General features: G+C 45.3%; 2 protein-coding genes across 2 annotated transcripts in view; both read right to left on the reverse strand.

Annotated features, from left to right (window-relative positions):
* Positions 1–746: 746 nt before the first annotated feature.
* Positions 747–12,976, reverse strand: mal2 (mal, T cell differentiation protein 2). Its single transcript, XM_065027329.1, has 4 exons — positions 12,398–12,976; positions 8,079–8,249; positions 3,221–3,409; positions 747–1,456 (listed from the first exon to the last, which is right to left on the reverse strand). Exons 1-4 carry the CDS (start codon positions 12,512–12,514, stop codon positions 1,385–1,387), a joined length of 549 nt encoding a protein of 182 aa, XP_064883401.1. The 5' UTR covers positions 12,515–12,976; the 3' UTR covers positions 747–1,384.
* Positions 12,977–13,702: 726 nt separating this feature from the next.
* The window catches only part of colec10 (collectin sub-family member 10 (C-type lectin)), a 34,348-nt gene continuing 28,075 nt past the window's right edge, over positions 13,703–19,975 (reverse strand). Inside the window, exons 4-7 of the mRNA XM_065027328.1 lie at positions 18,250–18,303; positions 15,501–15,596; positions 14,948–15,268; positions 13,703–14,482 (exon numbers count right to left, since the gene is read on the reverse strand). Of these exons, the coding sequence (XP_064883400.1) occupies positions 14,394–14,482; positions 14,948–15,268; positions 15,501–15,596; positions 18,250–18,303 (560 nt within the window). The 3' untranslated portion in view covers positions 13,703–14,393. The remainder of the gene's footprint in view (positions 14,483–14,947; positions 15,269–15,500; positions 15,597–18,249; positions 18,304–19,975) is intronic.

Here is a 19,975-nt window from a genome sequence, read left to right on the forward strand (position 1 = left end):
GTGATGGAGTGCTGCATCAGATGACCTGGCCTCCACAATCCCCCTACCTCAACCAAATTGAGATGGTTTGGGATGAGTCGGACCACACAGCGAAGGAAAAGCAGTCAACAAGTGCTCAGCATATGTGGGAACTCCTTCAAGACTTGGAAAAGCATTCCAGGTAAAGCTGGTTGAGAGAATGCCAAGAGTGTGCAAAACTTGTCATCAAGGCAAAGGGTGGCTATTTGAAGAATCTCAAATATAAAACACATTTTGATTTGTTTAACACTTTGTTTACTAAACGATACCATGTGTATTATTTCATAGTGTTGACGTCGTCACTATTGTTCTACAATGTAGAAAATAGTAAAAACAAAATAAAAACCTTTGAATGAGTAGGTGTTCTAAAACGTTTGACCAGTCGTGTATGAAGATATTCATCAACTGACACCAAAAACCCTGATGAAGTCTAAAGGCCCGAAGCACTTTCATCAACCGACACTGTCCTCCAAGAGGAGTCTCCTCTTCCCTTCAGACTCCTCCTCAGTTCATTCACCTTGGTTGAAGAGAGGTTCCTTTCCCTTCAACTGACAACAAAGGCATCTGGTCCAACCACCTCCAGTAGCCTATTTAACCTCTGGAACTGGCTCCTGAATAACCAGCAGGGCTGATGAGCCAATAACTCTCCCCGCTATAAACAGTCTTTGTGAGAATAGTTCCCCCTTCTGGTGAAGCCCTGTTAAACTAGCCAAATATAAAAATACAACTTGTATCAATAAGAAAAGTTATTTATTTGTAAAAATGCATTTCAGAAATCACAGAATATACTCCAGTAGGTATTCACACAATGTCATTAAGTGATTATTATTATAATTGTCCTATGTAGTATGTTTAACAGTTTTCCATGTTGCTCTAAAAAAAGTTAGACATTCTACAAGGGGAAAATATAACTGTCCCATTATTGTTATTTAAATCAGTTATAGGTCTCTTCTGATCCAGAGTTTAATTCATTTTACAGGGAATCAAACACTAATAAATAAAATCTACACTATTGATCACACAACTAAACATGTCAGGCCTCAGAAACCAAGCACTAATATGTGAACTACAACATCTGGTAGCTTAGCCATAATGCCTGGTGTGCTGTTATTACATGTGGGGCCTCAGAAACCAAGCACTAACATATGAACTACAACATCTGGTAGCTTAGCCATAACGCCTGGTGTGCTGTTATTACATGACAGATACAACAAAGTGTTCTGTCTTGATCTCATAGCAACAAACTCTTTAAAAAATAATAATGTTGTTATACACATGTAATAAACAGACAACGTGACAATGTCTTGACGGCACGGTAGGAGTTTGAACTGTAATAACGGAAATGGTGCGTTTTCTTTCTTCCGTGTCACATCTGCCACCTCCTGAAGCCCATGAACATGCTGCAGGCGTAGCAGAGTGTCACCACAAAGGCAAATATCTAGAGGAGAACCAGGACAACAACAACAACAACGTTAGGCTAACTCACAGAAAGCCTTGAGCATTGACACCTAATGTAATAGCAGCAGCTATATAGTACAGCACCAGCAACATCACTGAACAAACTACTAGTATAGAGTCGAGAGAACAACGGCCAAACATTAACTCATGGAATGCAAAGGCCTACAGCTCAATTTACTGAATAACATTGACTTAGATTAGGAGTTTACTACAGAGCTTTTGTGTTCGGTCTCCTTGGTAATGAAACGTTGTGAAAATAGCCGTGTGCAGTACAGGAGCTACCAATACAGAAATGGACACGGCTGTCAGGACGAAGCACAACATCCGTTCACTGTCAACAGTAGAACACTGATATACGACCTCACCAAGGCTCTAAAAACATCCCTGTGTTATAGTAGTAACAGACCTCTGGGTTTATAATAACATGTTATAGTAGTAACAGACCTCTGGGTTTATAATAACATGTTATAGTAGTAACAGACCTCTGGGTTTATAATAACATGTTATAGTAGTAACAGACCTCTGGGTTTATAATAACATGTTATTAGTAGTTTATAATAACATGTTATAGTAGTAACAGACCTCTGGGTTTATAATAACATGTTATAGTAGTAACAGAGACCTCTGGGTTTATAATAACATGTTATAGTAGTAACAGACCTCTGGGTTTATAATAACATGTTATAGTAGTAACAGACCTCTGGGTTTATAATAACATGTTATAGTAGTAACAGACCTCTGGGTTTATAATAACATGTTATAGTAGTAACAGACCTCGGTTTATAATAACATGTTATAGTAGTAACAGACCTCTGGGTTTATAATAACATGTTATAGTAGTAACAGACCTCTGGGTTTATAATAACATGTTATAGTAGTAACAGACCTCTGGGTTTATAATAACATGTTATAGTAGTAACAGACCTCTGGGTTTATAATAACATGTTATAGTAGTAACAGACCTCTGGGTTTATAATAACATGTTATAGTAGTAACAGAGTTTATAATAACATGTTATAGTAGTAACAGACCTCTGGGTTTATAATAACATCTGTAGTAACAGACCTCTGGGTTTATAATAACATGTTATAGTAGTAACAGACCTCTGGGTTTTAATAACATGTTATAGTAGTAACAGACCTCTGGGTTTATAATAACATGTTATAGTAGTAACAGACCTCTGGGTTTATAATAACATGTTATAGTAGTAACAGACCTCTGGGTTTATAATAACATGTTATAGTAGTAACAGACCTCTGGGTTTATAATAACATGTTATAGTAGTAACAGACCTCTGGGTTTATAATAACATGTTATAGTAGTAACAGACCTCTGGGTTTATAACACTGGAAGAACCGATTCCAATAACTGATCGTTTGCTTGTCTGCCTGGAGTGCCAGATCCAGTAGGTTGTCATTAGTTACCACAGTCATAATTATGGATAAACCACACCGATTTCTACAGTTTATCTTCTTAAAATCTGATTTAAACCTTAAATTAAGATCAAAAAGATACATTTTCTTTTCATCTATTTTTACGATATAAACAACTGTGACTTTGGTAACTAGTGACAACCAGATGGGCAGAGTTTGCAGTTCTGGGAATTTTCTATTGGTTTATCAACCCAGGCAAACTCAAACAGGCACGTACAGTATAAAGAATTTGAATTGAAAGCCTGATCTGATCAGTGAACCACCATTTGCATTACAGACAGCCTTGACGTTGTGTGTTAGTGTATACTGACCGTAGCTGCCACGTTAATACTGTATTGTCTGTTGTCCAGGAAGGTGAGTATATTTCCACTAGGGGCTGTTACACATCCTGGTATGGAGCTGTTGGTACTCCTGATGACCCCTCTGGCAGCCGTAACAGCAGCCTCCAGCACCAAGGCACTGAAGTAGAACAGCAGTGCTGTGAAGTGGTACAGCACATCCTGCAATGAAGATGTAAAGACGGGGTTATAATATGGATTGAGAGTAGTCAGGTCTCATTGAATGTATTGAGAAAAATCACGTGTGATAGGAGGTTACAATCAGAGACCGGCCGCCTCCCAGAGAGATAGGAGGTTACAGTCAGAGACCAGCCGCCTCCCAGAGAGATAGGAGGTTACAATCAGAGACCGGCCGCCTCCCAGAGAGATAGGAGGTTACAATCAGAGACCGGCCGCCTCCCAGAGAGATAGGAGGTTACAATCAGAGACCGGCCGCCTCCCAGAGAGATAGGGGGTTACAGTAAGAGACCAGCCGCCTCCCAGAGAGATAGGGGGTTACAGTAAGAGACCAGCCGCCTCCCAGAGAGATAGGGGGTTACAGTAAGAGACCAGCCGCCTCCCAGAGAGATAGGGGCTTACAGTAAGAGACCAGCTGCCTCCCAGAGAGATAGGGGGTTACAATCAGAGACCGGCCGCCTCCCAGAGAGATAGGGGGTTACAGTAAGAGACCAGCCGCCTCCCAGAGAGATAGGAGGTTACAATCAGAGACCGGCCGCCTCCCAGAGAGATAGGGGGTTACAGTAAGAGACCAGCCGCCTCCCAGAGAGAGAGGGGGTTACAGTAAGAGACCGGCCGCCTCCCAGAGAGATAGGGGGTTACAGTAAGAGACCGGCCGCCTCCCAGAGAGATAGGGGGTTACAGTAAGAGACCGGCCGCCTCCCAGAGAGATAGGGGGTTACAGTAAGAGACCAGCCGCCTCCCAGAGAGATAGGGGGTTACAGTAAGAGACCGGCCTCCTCCCAGAGAGAGAGGGGGTTACAGTAAGAGACCGGCCGTCTCCCAGAGAGATAGGGGCTTACAGTAAGAGACCAGCCGCCTCCCAGAGAGATAGGGGGTTACAGTAAGAGACCAGCCGCCTCCCAGAGAGATAGGAGGTTACAATCAGAGACCGGCCGCCTCCCAGAGAGATAGGGGTTACAGTAAGAGACCGGCCTCCTCCCAGAGAGATAGGGGGTTACAGTAAGAGACCAGCCGCCTCCCAGAGAGATAGGGGGTTACAGTAAGAGACCAGCCGCCTCCCAGAGAGATAGGGGGTTACAGTAAGAGACCAGCCGCCTCCCAGAGAGATAGGGGGTTACAGTAAGAGACCGGCCGTCTCCCAGAGAGATAGGGGCTTACAGTAAGAGACCAGCCGCCTCCCAGAGAGATAGGGGGTTACAGTAAGAGACCAGCCGCCTCCCAGAGAGATAGGAGGTTACAATCAGAGACCGGCCGCCTCCCAGAGAGATAGGGGGTTACAGTAAGAGACCGGCCTCCTCCCAGAGAGATAGGGGGTTACAGTAAGAGACCAGCTGCCTCCCAGAGAGATAGGGGGTTACAGTAAGAGACCGGCCGTCTCCCAGAGAGATAGGGGGTTACAGTAAGAGACCGGCCTCCTCCCAGAGAGATAGGGGGTTACAGTAAGAGACCAGCCGCCTCCCAGGGAGATAGGGGGTTACAGTAAGAGACCAGCCGCCTCCCAGAGAGATAGGGGGTTACAGTAAGAGACCGGCCGTCTCCCAGAGAGATAGGGGGTTACAGTAAGAGACCGGCCGCCTCCCAGAGAGATAGGGGGTTACAGTAAGAGACCGGCCGCCTCCCAGAGAGATAGGGGGTTACAGTAAGAGACCAGCTGCCTCCCAGAGAGATAGGGGGTTACAGTAAGAGACCGGCCTCCTCCCAGAGAGAGAGGGGGTTACAGTAAGAGACCAGCTGCCTCCCAGAGAGATAGGGGGTTACAGTAAGAGACCAGCCGCCACCCAGAGAGATAGGGGGTTACAGTAAGAGACCGGCCGTCTCCCAGAGAGATAGGGGCTTACAGTAAGAGACCAGCCGCCTCCCAGAGAGATAGGGGGTTACAGTAAGAGACCAGCCGCCTCCCAGAGAGATAGGAGGTTACAATCAGAGACCGGCCGCCTCCCAGAGAGATAGGGGGTTACAGTAAGAGACCGGCCTCCTCCCAGAGAGATAGGGGGTTACAGTAAGAGACCAGCTGCCTCCCAGAGAGATAGGGGGTTACAGTAAGAGACCGGCCGTCTCCCAGAGAGATAGGGGGTTACAGTAAGAGACCGGCCTCCTCCCAGAGAGATAGGGGGTTACAGTAAGAGACCAGCCGCCTCCCAGAGAGATAGGGGGTTACAGTAAGAGACCAGCCGCCTCCCAGAGAGATAGGGGGTTACAGTAAGAGACCGGCCTCCTCCCAGAGAGAGGGGGGGTTACAGTAAGAGACCGGCCGCCTCCCAGAGAGAGGGGGGGGTTACAGTAAGAGACCGGCCGCCTCCCAGAGAGATAGGGGGTTACAGTAAGAGACCAGCCGCCTCCCAGAGAGATAGGGGGTTACAGTAAGAGACCAGCCGCCTCCCAGAGAGATAGGGGTTACAGTAAGAGACCAGCTGCCTCCCAAATGGCACCCTACTACCTATATAGTGCACCCTCTTTGACCTACGTTTGACCCGAGCCTTATGAATGAGGGTGCAATTTCGTAGGTAGCCACAGACTGTTGACAATGGGGACTCAGGGCCCACAGACTGGCCATTGTCTGGTGTGAGCTCACTATTCTCTCAGTAGCTGTATGACAAACAACACACACACACTTAGGAGAAGAACTGGAGCCTGGTGGGTCTGAGGGCTGTCTGTGGATAGGTCCCGAATGGTACTCTATTCCCTATATAGTGCACTACTACTGACCAGGGTCATTTGGGACGTAGCCTGTGTCAGTACTGTACTGTAGCTAGTAGTGTAGGCAGTACCCTTCAAGTCAACCTCTAGTGCAGTCAGTCATTAGTGCTTCATGTTAGTTATTATGTGGAAGTGTGGCAAAGTCATTTTGGATAAAAGCATCTGCTAAATGGCAGAAATATAATTAAAATATGTGGGGAAAGCATTGAGGACACATTAGGCACAGCAGCAGCAGAGCTGGGATCAGGGCCAGTAGCAGCAGAGCTGGGATCAGGGCCAGTAGCAGCAGAGCTGGGATCAGGGCCAGTAGCAGCAGAGCTGGGATCAGGGCCAGTAGCAGCAGAGCTGGGATCAGCGCCAGTAGCAGCAGAGCTGGGATCAGGGCCAGTAGCAGCAGAGCTGGGATCAGGGCCAGTAGCAGCAGAGCTGGGATCAGGGCCTGTAGCAGCAGAGCTGGGATCAGGGCCAGTAGCAGCAGAGCTGGGGTCAGGGCCTGTAGCAGCAGAGCTGGGATCAGGGCCAGTAGCAGCAGAGCTGGGATCAGGGCCAGTAGCAGCAGAGCTGGGATCAGGGCCAGTAGCAGCAGAGCTGGGATCAGGGCCAGTAGCAGCAGAGCTGGCAGAGCTGGGCAGGGCCAGTAGCAGCAGATCAGGGCCAGTAGCAGCAGAGCTGGGATCAGGGCCAGTAGCAGCAGAGCTGGGATCAGGGCCAGTAGCAGCAGAGCTGGGATCAGGGCCAGTAGCAGCAGAGCTAGGATCAGGGCCAGTAGCAGCAGAGCTGCGATCAGGGCCAGTAGCAGCAGAGCTAGGATCAGGGCCTGTAGCAGCAGAGCTGGGATCAGGGCCAGTATGAGGACTGATTGGCACAACACTGACTGGGTCTGCCCGTCTGCCCGCCTGCCTGCCTAGGGACCGTTGTTTTTCAGTAAATTAAATGACAGACGCTTTTACATTGTGTCTCACCCAGCACATGCAGTGTGTTCTTGCCATTATAATGTGCACTAGGCTCTGCCCTGTTACATGGCTTTACGTTTCTTGACAGACTAGTAGATCAAGCTCTCTGTCATGGTTCAGTGTTTATGGTCAGTTTTGATACCTGCATGTGTAGAGGCACCCTCATGACTAAAGTTGTGATGAGATCATACTCAGTAGGTGTGGTGCAGTGTTTCACTCGGTGTGTCATTACACACACACACACACACACACACACACACACACACACACACACACACACACACACACACCTGTCTGTGAAAGACATCCTCTGTACTGTAATTAGGACTATCAAAGAGCAGGATTGTTCTACATTACATTTACATTTACATTTAAGTCATTTAGCAGACGCTCTTATCCAGAGCGACTTACAAATTGGAGTTCTACATCTGTAGTGACATGATACTGAATGGAACATCCTTTCAGGAGTTAAGGGGAACTGCTATGGAGTCGGCAGCATTTGGATGAGGCTCCTGAAGAACATGTCTCCTGACTATTCTAAAGATATTGTGTTTGATTTGCAGGGTGATCTCCAAATTCATCGGATTCAAATAGCACATGTCCAGACTGAAGACTACTATTTGTTTATCATTTGAATTGTGTTTAGTGCAGAGGTGGAACTAAACCCTGCACCAACCAGTAGCTCTCCCGGACTGGAGTTGGACAGACCTGAAGATAGAAACCAAACAGACCAGGAAGACTGGAGTTGGACAGCCCTGAAGTGTCAAACCAAACAGACCAGGAAGACTGAAGTTGGACAGCCCTGAAGTGACAAACCAAACAGACCAGGAAGACTCTACCTCTGATAAAGATGTCATGTGACATCAGTATACCTGTGTATATCTGTCGGTAAGAAGATCTGTACCTCTGCTGGTTTTTCAGTGCTCCCAACCTGTTTACCAAGAATGAGTTGTTTTTTGTGACCTGTTCCTTGAGTAAAGCCTCGTCACTATCAGACTCACCATCAGGTTCCAGTCGGTGTTGATCCTGTCAGCCAATCCCAGGAGGAAGAGGAGGAGGTACACGCTGGAACAGAAGAACGTGCTGACAGAGACAAACATCACCCAGCCCTGTAGCAGGGGCACGGGCACGTTGGAGGAGGCCACCAGGATCCATACTAGCCCTCCAAATATCTGGAAGAACAGAATAGAGAAGATTTGTTAGACAAGTCATCATACGTCAAGACTGATTTGATATTTGTGACATAATAAATGCTTTAGGAATATCGAGACTGTTTGACCAGACTGAGATCTGATAGACTGTTTGACCAGACTGAGATCTGATAGACTGTTTCACCAGACTGAGATCTGATAGAGACTGTTTGACCAGACTGAGATCTGATAGAGACTGGTTGACCAGACTGAGATCTGATAGAGACTGTTTGACCAGACTGAGATCTGATAGAGACTGTTTGACCAGACTGTGAGATCTGATCATGACATGAATGTCCGTTTATTTCAAATGCATCCTAGGCCTGACAACAGGGAACGATTTCCATTTGTGAAAAGGAGCAGGCTGTTATTGAACTGAATACAGATTATTTATAGGCCTAGAAGGAGCAGGCTGTTATTAAACTGAACACAGTATTTATAGGCCTAGAAGGAGCAGGCTGTTATTGAACTGAATACAGTATTTATAGGCCTAGAAGGAGCAGGCTGTTATTGAACTGAACACAGTATCTATAGGCCTAAAAGGAGCAGGATGTTATTGAACTGAATACAGATTATTTATAGGCCTAGAAGGAGCAGGCTGTTATTGAACTGAACACAGTATTTATAGGCCTAAAAGGAGCAGCATGTTATTGAACTGAACACAGTATTTATAGGCCTAGAAGGAGCAGGCTGTTATTGAACTGAACACAGATTATTTATAGGCCTAAAAGGAGCAGGCTGTTATTGAACTGAATACAGATTATTTATAGGCCTAAAAGGAGCAGGCTGTTATTGAACTGAATACAGATTATTTATAGGCCTAAAAGGAGCAGGCTGTTAGTGAACTGAACGCATAGTATTTATAGGCCTAGAAGGAGCAGGCTGTTATTGAACTGAACGCAGAGTATTTATAGGCCTAAAAGGAGCAGGCTGTTATTGAACTGAATACAGATTATTTATAGGCCTAGAAGGAGCAGGCTGTTATTGAACTGAACACAGATTATTTATAGGCCTAAAAGGAGCAGGCTGTTATTGAACACAGATTATTTATAGGCCTAGAAGAAGCAGGCTGTTATTGAACTGAATACAGATTATTTATAGGCCTAGAAGGAGCAGGCTGTTATTGAACTGAATACAGATTATTTATAGGCCTAAAAGGAGCAGGCTGTTATTGAACTGAATACAGATTATTTATAGGCCTAAAAGGAGCAGGCTGTTATTGAACTGAATACAGATTATTTATAGGCCTAAAAGGAGCAGGCTGTTATTGAACTGAATACAGATTATTTATAGGCCTAAAAGGAGCAGGCTGTTATTGAACTGAATACAGATTATTTATAGGCCTAGAAGGAGCAGGCTGTTATTGAACTGAATACAGATTATTTATAGGCCTAAAAGGAGCAGGATGTTATTGAACTGAACACAGTATTTATAGGCCTAGAAGGAGCAGGCTGTTATTGAACTGAATACAGTATTTATAGGCCTAGAAGGAGCAGGCTGTTATTGAACTGAATACAGATTATTTATAGGCCTAAAAGGAGCAGGATGTTATTGAACTGAATACAGATTATTTATAGGCCTAGAAGGAGCAGGCTGTTATTGAACTGAATACAGATTATTTATAGGCCTAGAAGGAGCAGGCTGTTATTGAACTGAATACAGATTATTTATAGGCCTAAAAGGAGCAGGCTGTTATTGAACTGAATACAGATTATTTATAGGCCTAGAAGGAGCAGGCTGTTATTGAACTGAACACAGTATTTATAGGCCTAAAAGGAGCAGGATGTTATTGAACTGAACACAGTATTTATAGGCCTAAAAGGAGCAGGCTGTTAGTGAACTGAATACAGATTATTTATAGGCCTAGAAGGAGCAGGCTGTTATTGAACTGAACACAGATTATTTATAGGCCTAAAAGGAGCAGGCTGTTATTGAACTGAATACAGATTATTTATAGGCCTAAAAGGAGCAGGCTGTTAGTGAACTGAACGCAGAGTATTTATAGGCCTAGAAGGAGCAGGCTGTTATTGAACTGAACGCAGAGTATTTATAGGCCTAAAAGGAGCAGGCTGTTATTGAACTGAATACAGATTATTTATAGGCCTAGAAGGAGCAGGCTGTTATTGAACTGAATACAGATTATTTATAGGCCTAAAAGGAGCAGGCTGTTATTGAACTGAATACAGATTATTTATAGGCCTAAAAGGAGCAGGCTGTTATTGAACTGAATACAGATTATTTATAGGCCTAAAAGGAGCAGGCTGTTATTGAACTGAATACAGATTATTTATAGGCCTAAAAGGAGCAGGCTGTTATTGAACTGAATACAGATTATTTATAGGCCTAAAAGGAGCAGGCTGTTATTGAACTGAACACAGTATTTATAGGCCTAGAAGGAGCAGGCTGTTATTGAACACAGATTATTTATAGGCCTAGAAGGAGCAGGCTGTTATTGAACTGAACACAGATTATTTATAGGCCTAAAAGGAGCAGGCTGTTATTGAACTGAATACAGATTATTTATAGGCCTAGAAGGAGCAGGCTGTTATTGAACTGAATACAGATTATTTATAGGCCTAAAAGGAGCAGGCTGTTATTGAACACAGATTATTTATAGGCCTAGAAGAAGCAGGCTGTTATTGAACTGAATACAGATTATTTATAGGCCTAGAAGGAGCAGGCTGTTATTGAACTGAACACAGATTATTTATAGGCCTAAAAGGAGCAGGCTGTTATTGAACTGAATACAGATTATTTATAGGCCTAAAAGGAGCAGGCTGTTATTGAACTGAATACAGATTATTTATAGGCCTAAAAGGAGCAGGCTGTTATTGAACTGAATACAGATTATTTATAGGCCTAGAAGGAGCAGGATGTTATTGAACTGAACACAGTATTTATAGGCCTAGAAGGAGCAGGCTGTTATTGAACTGAATACAGTATTTATAGGCCTAGAAGGAGCAGGCTGTTATTGAACTGAACACAGATTATTTATAGGCCTAGAAGGAGCAGGCTGTTATTGAACTGAACACAGTATTTATAGGCCTAAAAGGAGCAGGATGTTATTGAACTGAATACAGATTATTTATAGGCCTAGAAGGAGCAGGCTGTTATTGAACTGAACACAGTATTTATAGGCCTAAAAGGAGCAGGATGTTATTGAACTGAACACAGTATTTATAGGCCTAAAAGGAGCAGGCTGTTATTGAACTGAACACAGATTATTTATAGGCCTAAAAGGAGCAGGCTGTTATTGAACTGAATACAGATTATTTATAGGCCTAAAAGGAGCAGGCTGTTATTGAACTGAATACAGATTATTTATAGGCCTAGAAGGAGCAGGCTGTTATTGAACTGAATACAGATTATTTATAGGCCTAAAAGGAGCAGGCTGTTATTGAATTGAATACAGATTATTTATAGGCCTAGAAGGAGCAGGCTGTTATTGAACTGAATACAGATTATTTATAGGCCTAAAAGGAGCAGGCTGTTAGTGAACTGAACACAGTATTTATAGGCCTAGAAGGAGCAGGCTGTTATTGAACAGAGATTATTTATAGGCCTAAAAGGAGCAGGCTGTTATTGAACTGAACACAGTATTTATAGGCCTAGAAGGAGCAGGCTGTTATTGAACTGAACACAGTATTTATAGGCCTAGAAGAAGCATGCTGTTATTGAACTGAATACAGATTATTTATAGGCCTAGTAACACACTACTATACTATTTAGCTGGAGAACAGTTGTATCTATTTTGTCGTTCACTTCACAATGACAAAATGTACAGTATGTTCTGCTCCTATCACTACTACACTATCAGATTGTACAATAGGGAGTCGCCCATATGCCGTTAGTAAAACACAGCCCAAATACAGTGATGACTGAACTCCCATTACTATGACGCTACCTGCCTGGCTCCTCTGATAGTGATATACATAACTACCTCTGCGATGAAAAAGCTAATCCTAAAGCTCAAATGAACTAAATGAATTAAGCAGAATTAATAGAGACTATCGATTAGACTGCAGTTTCCCCAAGTCGGCCTACTTCAAACAATGGTGTAACCAGAATCTATCTGACCACCGGTGATGTATTTGCTCACAAAACTCATAGTCAGAAATAGAGATGCTCACAATTTCCAAGCAGATCAGAGCACCGGAGTACGTCCTCAATATTTGTAGTCCCAATGGCAAAGATATCGTCGGCGCTGGGAATGCTGTCACCGCAGGATTCGTCGCTGGCTCCGACATCCTTCCCGTCTTGTATCTCGACAAAGGGCACCAACTCAGGCAAATTCTTCTGCAGTCATGTGTCCCTAACTGGTCTAACAGGTGCACGGCTCCTCCTTTCACTTTATCCACCTCTACTCGCCCGCAGAGTGGAGGCAGTCGCAGTTACCGCAATACCTCACCCCGATCTTTCTGTCGCGACTCGCTAAAGATGAATCTGCTACGAATTGAACGTGCCTGAGAAAATGAAAGATAGGCTCTTACTATAGAATCCCTTTCGAGAAAAAAATACGATACAAACAGGCAGACTAGATGCAGTGATGCCGATGAACTTCCACAGATGTTGATAGGCCACTCTAAAGTCAATATTAGTCTACCTGCAGGGGGAGAAATGCCAAGGTGAGAGAGTCTGAGAAACGGAAAGCAGAGCTGTGATTTATCTGCAAGCTGAAACAGCTTCATGGTTTAGGTAAATAATTGCACAACTTAAGTTGTTTACTCAATAACCATGACCCACAGAGAAACGTCACCAAATAGCACCTTACGACCTACGTAGTGCACTACGTTTAAGGTGCCATTTGGGGCGTAGCCATAGCCTACACCTGCAAGCCTCTGAATTGAATAGAGCAAGAGTCCTGTCTGTCACTTATCTATATTGTCAGAGAGAGTGAGAACGGTATTATGAGAGAGTGATTGTTATTTTATACAGGGGCAGTAACAGGCTAGAAAAGCCCCACCAGGTTAATGTTTACCTGGAATATGTGGATAAACTCAGCTCCTGTTGACTTAACCCCAAGCTGCACATGCTGTTAACAAGGTTAGACAGAGTCGGTCCAATTAAGGACTGATCTATTTTCACTGGCTGTACTGTATTCCTAAAGTTACCGGTGCAGTGAATGTTTATCTTTTTGGTTCCTCTCCAGGTGTCTTCCTTTCTTCTAGGGAGTTTTTCCTTGCCACTGTGCCACTACTCACTACCTACAGCCAACCTAGGATAGGATAAAGTAATCCTTCTCACCCCCCTTAAAAGACTTAGATGCACTATTGTAAAGTGGCTGTTCCACTGGATGTCATAAGGTGAAAGCACCAATTTGTAAGTCGCTCTGGATAAGAGCGTCTGCTAAATGACTTAAATGTAAATGTAAATGTCACTAGAAACATCATCTTACCTGTTCTGATCTGAATAAATGGACAATCAAAATGAGGTGGTTGATTTGTATGGTGTTTTATTACAGAAAGGGAAAGGTTTTATGTGCTATCCCCAAAAAACAAAAGGCTTAAGTGTCAACAACAAAAAACATTTTCTCCACAATTTTAATCTTGTCTCATCACTGCAACTCCCCAACGGGCTCGGGAGGCGAAGGTGGAGTCATGCGTCCTCTGAAACATGACCCGCCAAACCGTGCTTCTTCTTAACACTCGCCCGCTTAACCCAGAAGTCAGCCGCACCAATGTGTTGCAGGAAACACCGTTCAACTGACAACCCGAGGTCAGTCTACAGGTGCCCGGGCCCGCCACAAGGAGGCACTAGAGCGCTATGAGCCAAGTATAGCCCCCTGGCCAAACCGTCCTCTAACCCGGACGACACTGGGCCAATTGTGCACCGCCCTATGGGACTCCCGGTCACGGCTGGTTGTGATACAGCCCGGGATCAAACCCGGGTCTGTAGTGACACCTCTAGCACTGCGATGCGGTGCCTTAGACCGCTACGCCACTCGGGAGGCCCCCATGGATACCAACTTTTATCTCTCATTAAAATCAATAGGCTAGGTTATATCAATGACCTTTGTCTAGTTACTATAAGGCTACATGTTTCACTATAGGTTAAAGTACTACTGGTTTCTGTCTTAGCATAAAGGTCTAATGTCCACGTCAACAACCTTCCACCGACTTGATGACATCACAGCACGGCGGCGAGACCTCTCCTGCTCTTCTTGAACTCGCACACGTAGTACATGGTGATGTCACACTCCACCTGGTTCCAGGTGCCTGTGGGTGATTACAATCAGGAGGACTAGTCCAAATGGAAGTGTTGATGGCAGCGCCCCCCACCCTTTGCTCAGACGTTGCCGACGCATTCCAGGTCTCACAACACCTGGATAGGTATTTTTTGAAGTATCGGGCTGACTACATTCATTATGTCATAGCAATCTGGTACCAAGACGGTACGGTCGATGACGTGGTGCGCAACCATTGGCTGATACGTGCAACGTCTGAGCAAGGGGAACACAGCCGATATCTTGACTCTGAAATGGTACTAAGTCCAAATGTATTTATTGGCTGTGTCTAAAGTGGCACCCTATTCCCTAGTTTTATGCACTACGTTTGACCAGAGTAGTGCACTCTATAGGGCAGAGAATAGAGTGCCATTTCAGTGTTGCTCATTGATATCTAGAATTAGATTGTAGGACTAGTCAATCGTAGTGTGTACATGTTAAAATGTCCTTGCCATACCTGTGCTGACCATCTTCACACAGCTGGTGTTGGAAGGGGCCCCTGATGGCTCCTCTAGGCCCCAGGCTGTATAGTTCCTCACTGGGGTCAGGTCTGCGTAAACAGGCCCTCCCCCCTTCTGCCCAGCCTGCAGCCCGATGAAGACCTGGGTAAGGCCGGCCTGGGTGACGTAGTCTGCAATCAGGGTGTTGGTGTCTGTTGTTTTGGGCATGGCGAGCATACCGCCCCTCAGCTTACAGTTTATCAGAGCCTCTCGGTACTTTCTGGCCTCTTTCACAATCAGGTAAAATTTCTCCTCCGTTTCCTTAATGCCTAAAATGACTGAATATGACATATGAGATGTAATAAGTTGGAGTCTAAACTCCTTATTCATTCAATTCAATATAAGTAAAAACTCCTTATTCAATCCAAGTCAAAACGATATTTGTGTTGTAGAAAATGACAGTTTGATTTACGTTGTGCTACACATTGGCTGAGATTTTCTTATTTTAGTTCAATTGTTTTCTAATGATCTGACCTGAAATGATGATTTATGCAGAATACAATGACTTACCATTTTTCACAAACTTGACTGCATTCTTCAGCTTTCTGACATTGATGTCCATCTGTCCAACGACCTTCCTGTACCTCCCACAGTCACATGTTGCCCCTGTCAGACATGCTTGTAGTCAGGCACGGCATGTGTCTTACAATAAACATCATTCTCTTTCAGGAAATCTCTTTTTGTAACTAGGCCAGTCCAGAATGTAAAGACACATCATTCTCTTTCAGGAAATCTCTTTTTGTAACTAGGCCAGTCCAGAATGTAAAGACACACCATTCTCTTTCAGGAAATCTCTTTTTGTAACTAGGCCAGTCCAGAATGTGAAGACACAACATTGTATGATAGTGGATTGGAGGTACTGTCTCCAGTGGTTTGGAGGTACTGTCTCCAGTGGATTGGAGGTACTGTCTCCAGTGGTTTGGAGGTACTGTCTCCAGTGGTTTGGAGGTACTGCCTCCAGTGGTTTGGAGGTACTGTCTCCAGTGGTTTGGAGGTACTGTCTCCAGTGGTTTGGAGGTACTGTCTCCAGTGGTTTGGAGGTACTGTCTCCAGTGGTTTGGAGGTACTGTCTCCAGTGGTTTGGAGGTACTATCTTCAGTGGTTTGGAGGTACTGTCTCCAGTGGTTTGGAGGTACTATCTCCAGTGACTTGGAGGTACTATCTCCAGTGGTTTGGAGGTATTGTCTCCAGTGGTTTGGAGGTACTGTCTCCAGTGGTTTGGAGGTACTGTCTCCAGTGGTTTGGAGGTACTGTCTCCAGTGGTTTGGAGGTACTGTCTCCAGTGGTTTGGAGGTACTATCTCCAGTGGTTTGGAGGTACTGTCTCCAGTGGTTTGGAGGTACTATCTCCAGTGACTTGGAGGTACTGTCTCCAGTGGTTTGGAGGTACTGTCTCCAGTGGTTTGGAGGTACTGTCTCCAGTGGTTTGGAGGTACTATCTCCAGTGACTTGGAGGTACTGTCTCCAGTGGTTTGGAGGTACTGTCTCCAGTGGTTTGGAGGTACTGTCTCCAGTGGTTTGGAAACATACATTACCAGTCAACCGTCTGGACAAACCTGCTCATTCAACCTCCTTCTTGATCCAAATCAGTCAGGTTTCAAGACTAGTCATTCAACTGAGACTGCTCTTCTCTGTATCACGGAGGCGCTCCGCACTGCTAAAGCTAACTCTCTCTCCTCTGCTCTCATCCTTCTAGACCTATCGGCTGCCTTCGATACTGTGAACCATCAGATCCTCCTCTCCACCCTCTCCGAGTTGGGCATATCCGGCGCGGCCCACGCTTGGATTGCGTCCTACCTGACAGGTCGCTCCTACCAGGTGGCGTGGCGAGAATCCGTCTCCTCACCACGTGCTCTCACCACTGGTGTCCCCCAGGGCTCTGTTCTAGGCCCTCTCCTATTCTCGCTATACACCAAGTCACTTGGCTCTGTCATAACCTCACATGGTCTCTCCTATCATTGCTATGCAGACGACACACAATTAATCTTCTCCTTTCCCCCTTCTGACGACCAGGTGGCATCGCATCTCTGCATGTCTGGCAGACATATCAGTGTGGATGACGGATCATCACCTCAAGCTGAACCTCGGCAAGACGGAGCTGCTCTTCCTCCCGGGGAAGGACTGCCCGTTCCATGATCTCGCCATCACGGTTGACAACTCCATTGTGTCCTCGTCCCAGAGCGCTAAGAACCTTGGCGTGATCCTGGACAACACCCTGTCGTTCTCAAATAACATCAAGGCGGTGGCCCGTTCCTGTAGGTTCATGCTCTACAACATCCGCAGAGTACGACCCTGCCTCACACAGGAAGCGGCGCAGGTCCTAATCCAGGCACTTGTCATCTCCCGTCTGGATTACTGCAACTCGCTGTTGGCTGGGCTCCCTGCCTGTGCCATTAAACCCCTACAACTCATCCAGAACGCCGCAGCCCGTCTGGTGTTCAACCTTCCCAAGTTCTCTCACGTCACCCCGCTCCTCCGCTCTCTCCACTGGCTTCCAGTTGAAGCTCGCATCCGCTACAAGACCATGGTGCTTGCCTACGGAGCTGTGAGGGGAACGGCACCTCAGTACCTCCAGGCTCTGATCAGGCCCTACACCCAAACAAGGGCACTGCGTTCATCCACCTCTGGCCTGCTCGCCTCCCTACCACTGAGGAAGTACAGTTCCCGCTCAGCCCAGTCAAAACTGTTCGCTGCTCTGGCCCCCCAATGGTGGAACAAACTCCCTCACGACGCCAGGACAGCGGAGTCAATCACCACCTTCCGGAGACACCTGAAACCCCACCTCTTTAAGGAATACCTAGGATAGGATAAAGTAATCCTTCTCACCCCCTCCCCCCCTTAAAAGACCTAGATGCACTATTGTAAAGTGGCTGTTCCACTGGATGTCATAAGGTGAAAGCACCAATTTGTAAGTCGCTCTGGATAAGAGCGTCTGCTAAATGACTTAAATGTAAATGTAAATGTAAGGGCTTTTCTTTGTTTTTACTATTTTCTACATTGTAGAATAAGACATCAAAACTGTGAAATAACACATATGGAATCATGTAGTAACCCCAAAAAGTGTTTAACAAATCAAGATAGATTTTAGATTCTTCAAGGTAGAAACCCTTTGCCTGATGACAGCTTTGCACACTCTTGGCATTCTCTCAACCAGCTTCACCTGGAATGCTTTTCCAACAGTCATGAAGGAGTTCCCACATATCCAGTGGTATGGAAACATACATGAACAAAGAACGAGGCTAAATAATGAACTAGCTCACCTGTTTTCCCTTTCAGTCCAGAGGGTCCATCGACTCCAGCATCTCCTGCGTCTCCTGGAAACAACATGTACAGTTACACTACACATAAGGGACAGCAGCATAGTCCAGGGAGGAGAGAGACCAGACATATACATTTTGTTGAGTAGATGTCTGCTTCAGGAGGAAAACTATTTGCACTGGTGAGATATCACCACTAGACAGCAGCACTCCACAGTACTTCACTTCATAGAGCAGAGATGTGGCAGGAGAGGGATTCAACCTCTCTCTACACTAGGTGTTTTACCTCCTAACTGACAGGAAGGAGAATCAACCTCTCTCTACACTAGGTGTTTTACCTCCTAACTGACAGGAAGGAGAATCAACCTCTCTCTACACTAGGTGTTTTACCCCCTAACTGACAGGAAGGTGAATCAACCTCTCTCTACACTAGGTGTTTTACCTCCTAACTGACAGGAAGGAGAATCAACCTCTCTCTACACTAGGTGTTTTACCTCCTAACTGACAGGAAGGTGAATCAACCTCTCTCTACACTAGGTGTTTTACCTCCTAACTGACAGGAAGGTGAATCAACCTCTCTCTACACTAGGTGTTTTACCTCCTAACTGACAGGAAGGAGAATCAACCTCTCTCTACACTAGGTGTTTTACCTCCTAACTGACAGGAAGGAGAATCAACCTCTCTCTACACTAGGTGTTTTACCCCCTAACTGACAGGAAGGTGAATCAACCTCTCTCTACACTAGGTGTTTTACCTCCTAACTGACAGGAAGGAGAATCAACCTCTCTCTACACTAGGTGTTTTACCTCCTAACTGACAGGAAGGTGAATCAACCTCTCTCTACACTAGGTGTTTTATCTCCTAACTGACAGGAAGGGGAATCAACCTCTCTCTACACTAGGTGTTTTACCTCCTAACTGACAGGAAGGTGAATCAACCTCTCTCTACACTAGGTGTTTTACCTCCTAACTGACAGGAAGGAGAATCAACCTCTCTCTACACTAGGTGTTTTACCTCCTAACTGACAGGAAGGTGAATCAACCTCTCTCTACACTAGGTGTTTTACCTCCTAACTGACAGGAAGGAGAATCAACCTCTCTCTACACTAGGTGTTTTACCTCCTAACTGACAGGAAGGAGAATCAACCTCTCTCTACACTAGGTGTTTTACCTCCTAACTGACAGGAAGGTGAATCAACCTCTCTCTACACTAGGTGTTTTACCTCCTAACTGACAGGAAGGTGAATCAACCTCTCTCTACACTAGGTGTTTTACCTCCTAACTGACAGGAAGGTGAATCAACCTCTCTCTACACTAGGTGTTTTACCTCCTAACTGACAGGAAGGAGAATCAACCTCTCTCTACACTAGGTGTTTTACCTCCTAACTGACAGGAAGGAGAATCAACCTCTCTCTACAGGTGTTTTACCTCCTAACTGACAGGAAGGAGAATCAACCTCTCTCTACACTAGGTGTTTTATCTCCTAACTGACAGGAAGGAGAATCAACCTCTCTCTACACTAGGTGTTTTACCTCTTAACTGACAGGAAGGTGAATCAACCTCTCTCTACACTAGGTGTTTTACCCCCTAACTGACAGGAAGGTGAATCAACCTCTCTCTACACTAGGTGTTTTACCTCCTAACTGACAGGAAGGTGAATCAACCTCTCTCTACACTAGGTGTTTTACCTCCTAACTGACAGGAAGGAGAATCAACCTCTCTCTACACTA

The sequence above is a fragment of the Oncorhynchus nerka genome, linkage group LG14, assembly GCF_034236695.1.
Source record: "Oncorhynchus nerka isolate Pitt River linkage group LG14, Oner_Uvic_2.0, whole genome shotgun sequence".
Taxonomy (NCBI): domain Eukaryota; kingdom Metazoa; phylum Chordata; class Actinopteri; order Salmoniformes; family Salmonidae; genus Oncorhynchus; species Oncorhynchus nerka.

Coding starts and splice junctions, on each gene's coding strand:
- mal2 (XM_065027329.1), bottom strand. CDS start 12,514: ATGTCGGAGCCAGCGACGAATCCTGCGGTGACAGCATTCCCAGCGCCG. Junction 8,250..12,397: donor CTCTGATCTGCTTGGAAATT/GTGAGCATCTCT, acceptor CTGTTCTTCCAG/ATATTTGGAGGGCTAGTATG. Junction 3,410..8,078: donor ACACCGACTGGAACCTGATG/GTGAGTCTGATA, acceptor TCTTCATTGCAG/GATGTGCTGTACCACTTCAC.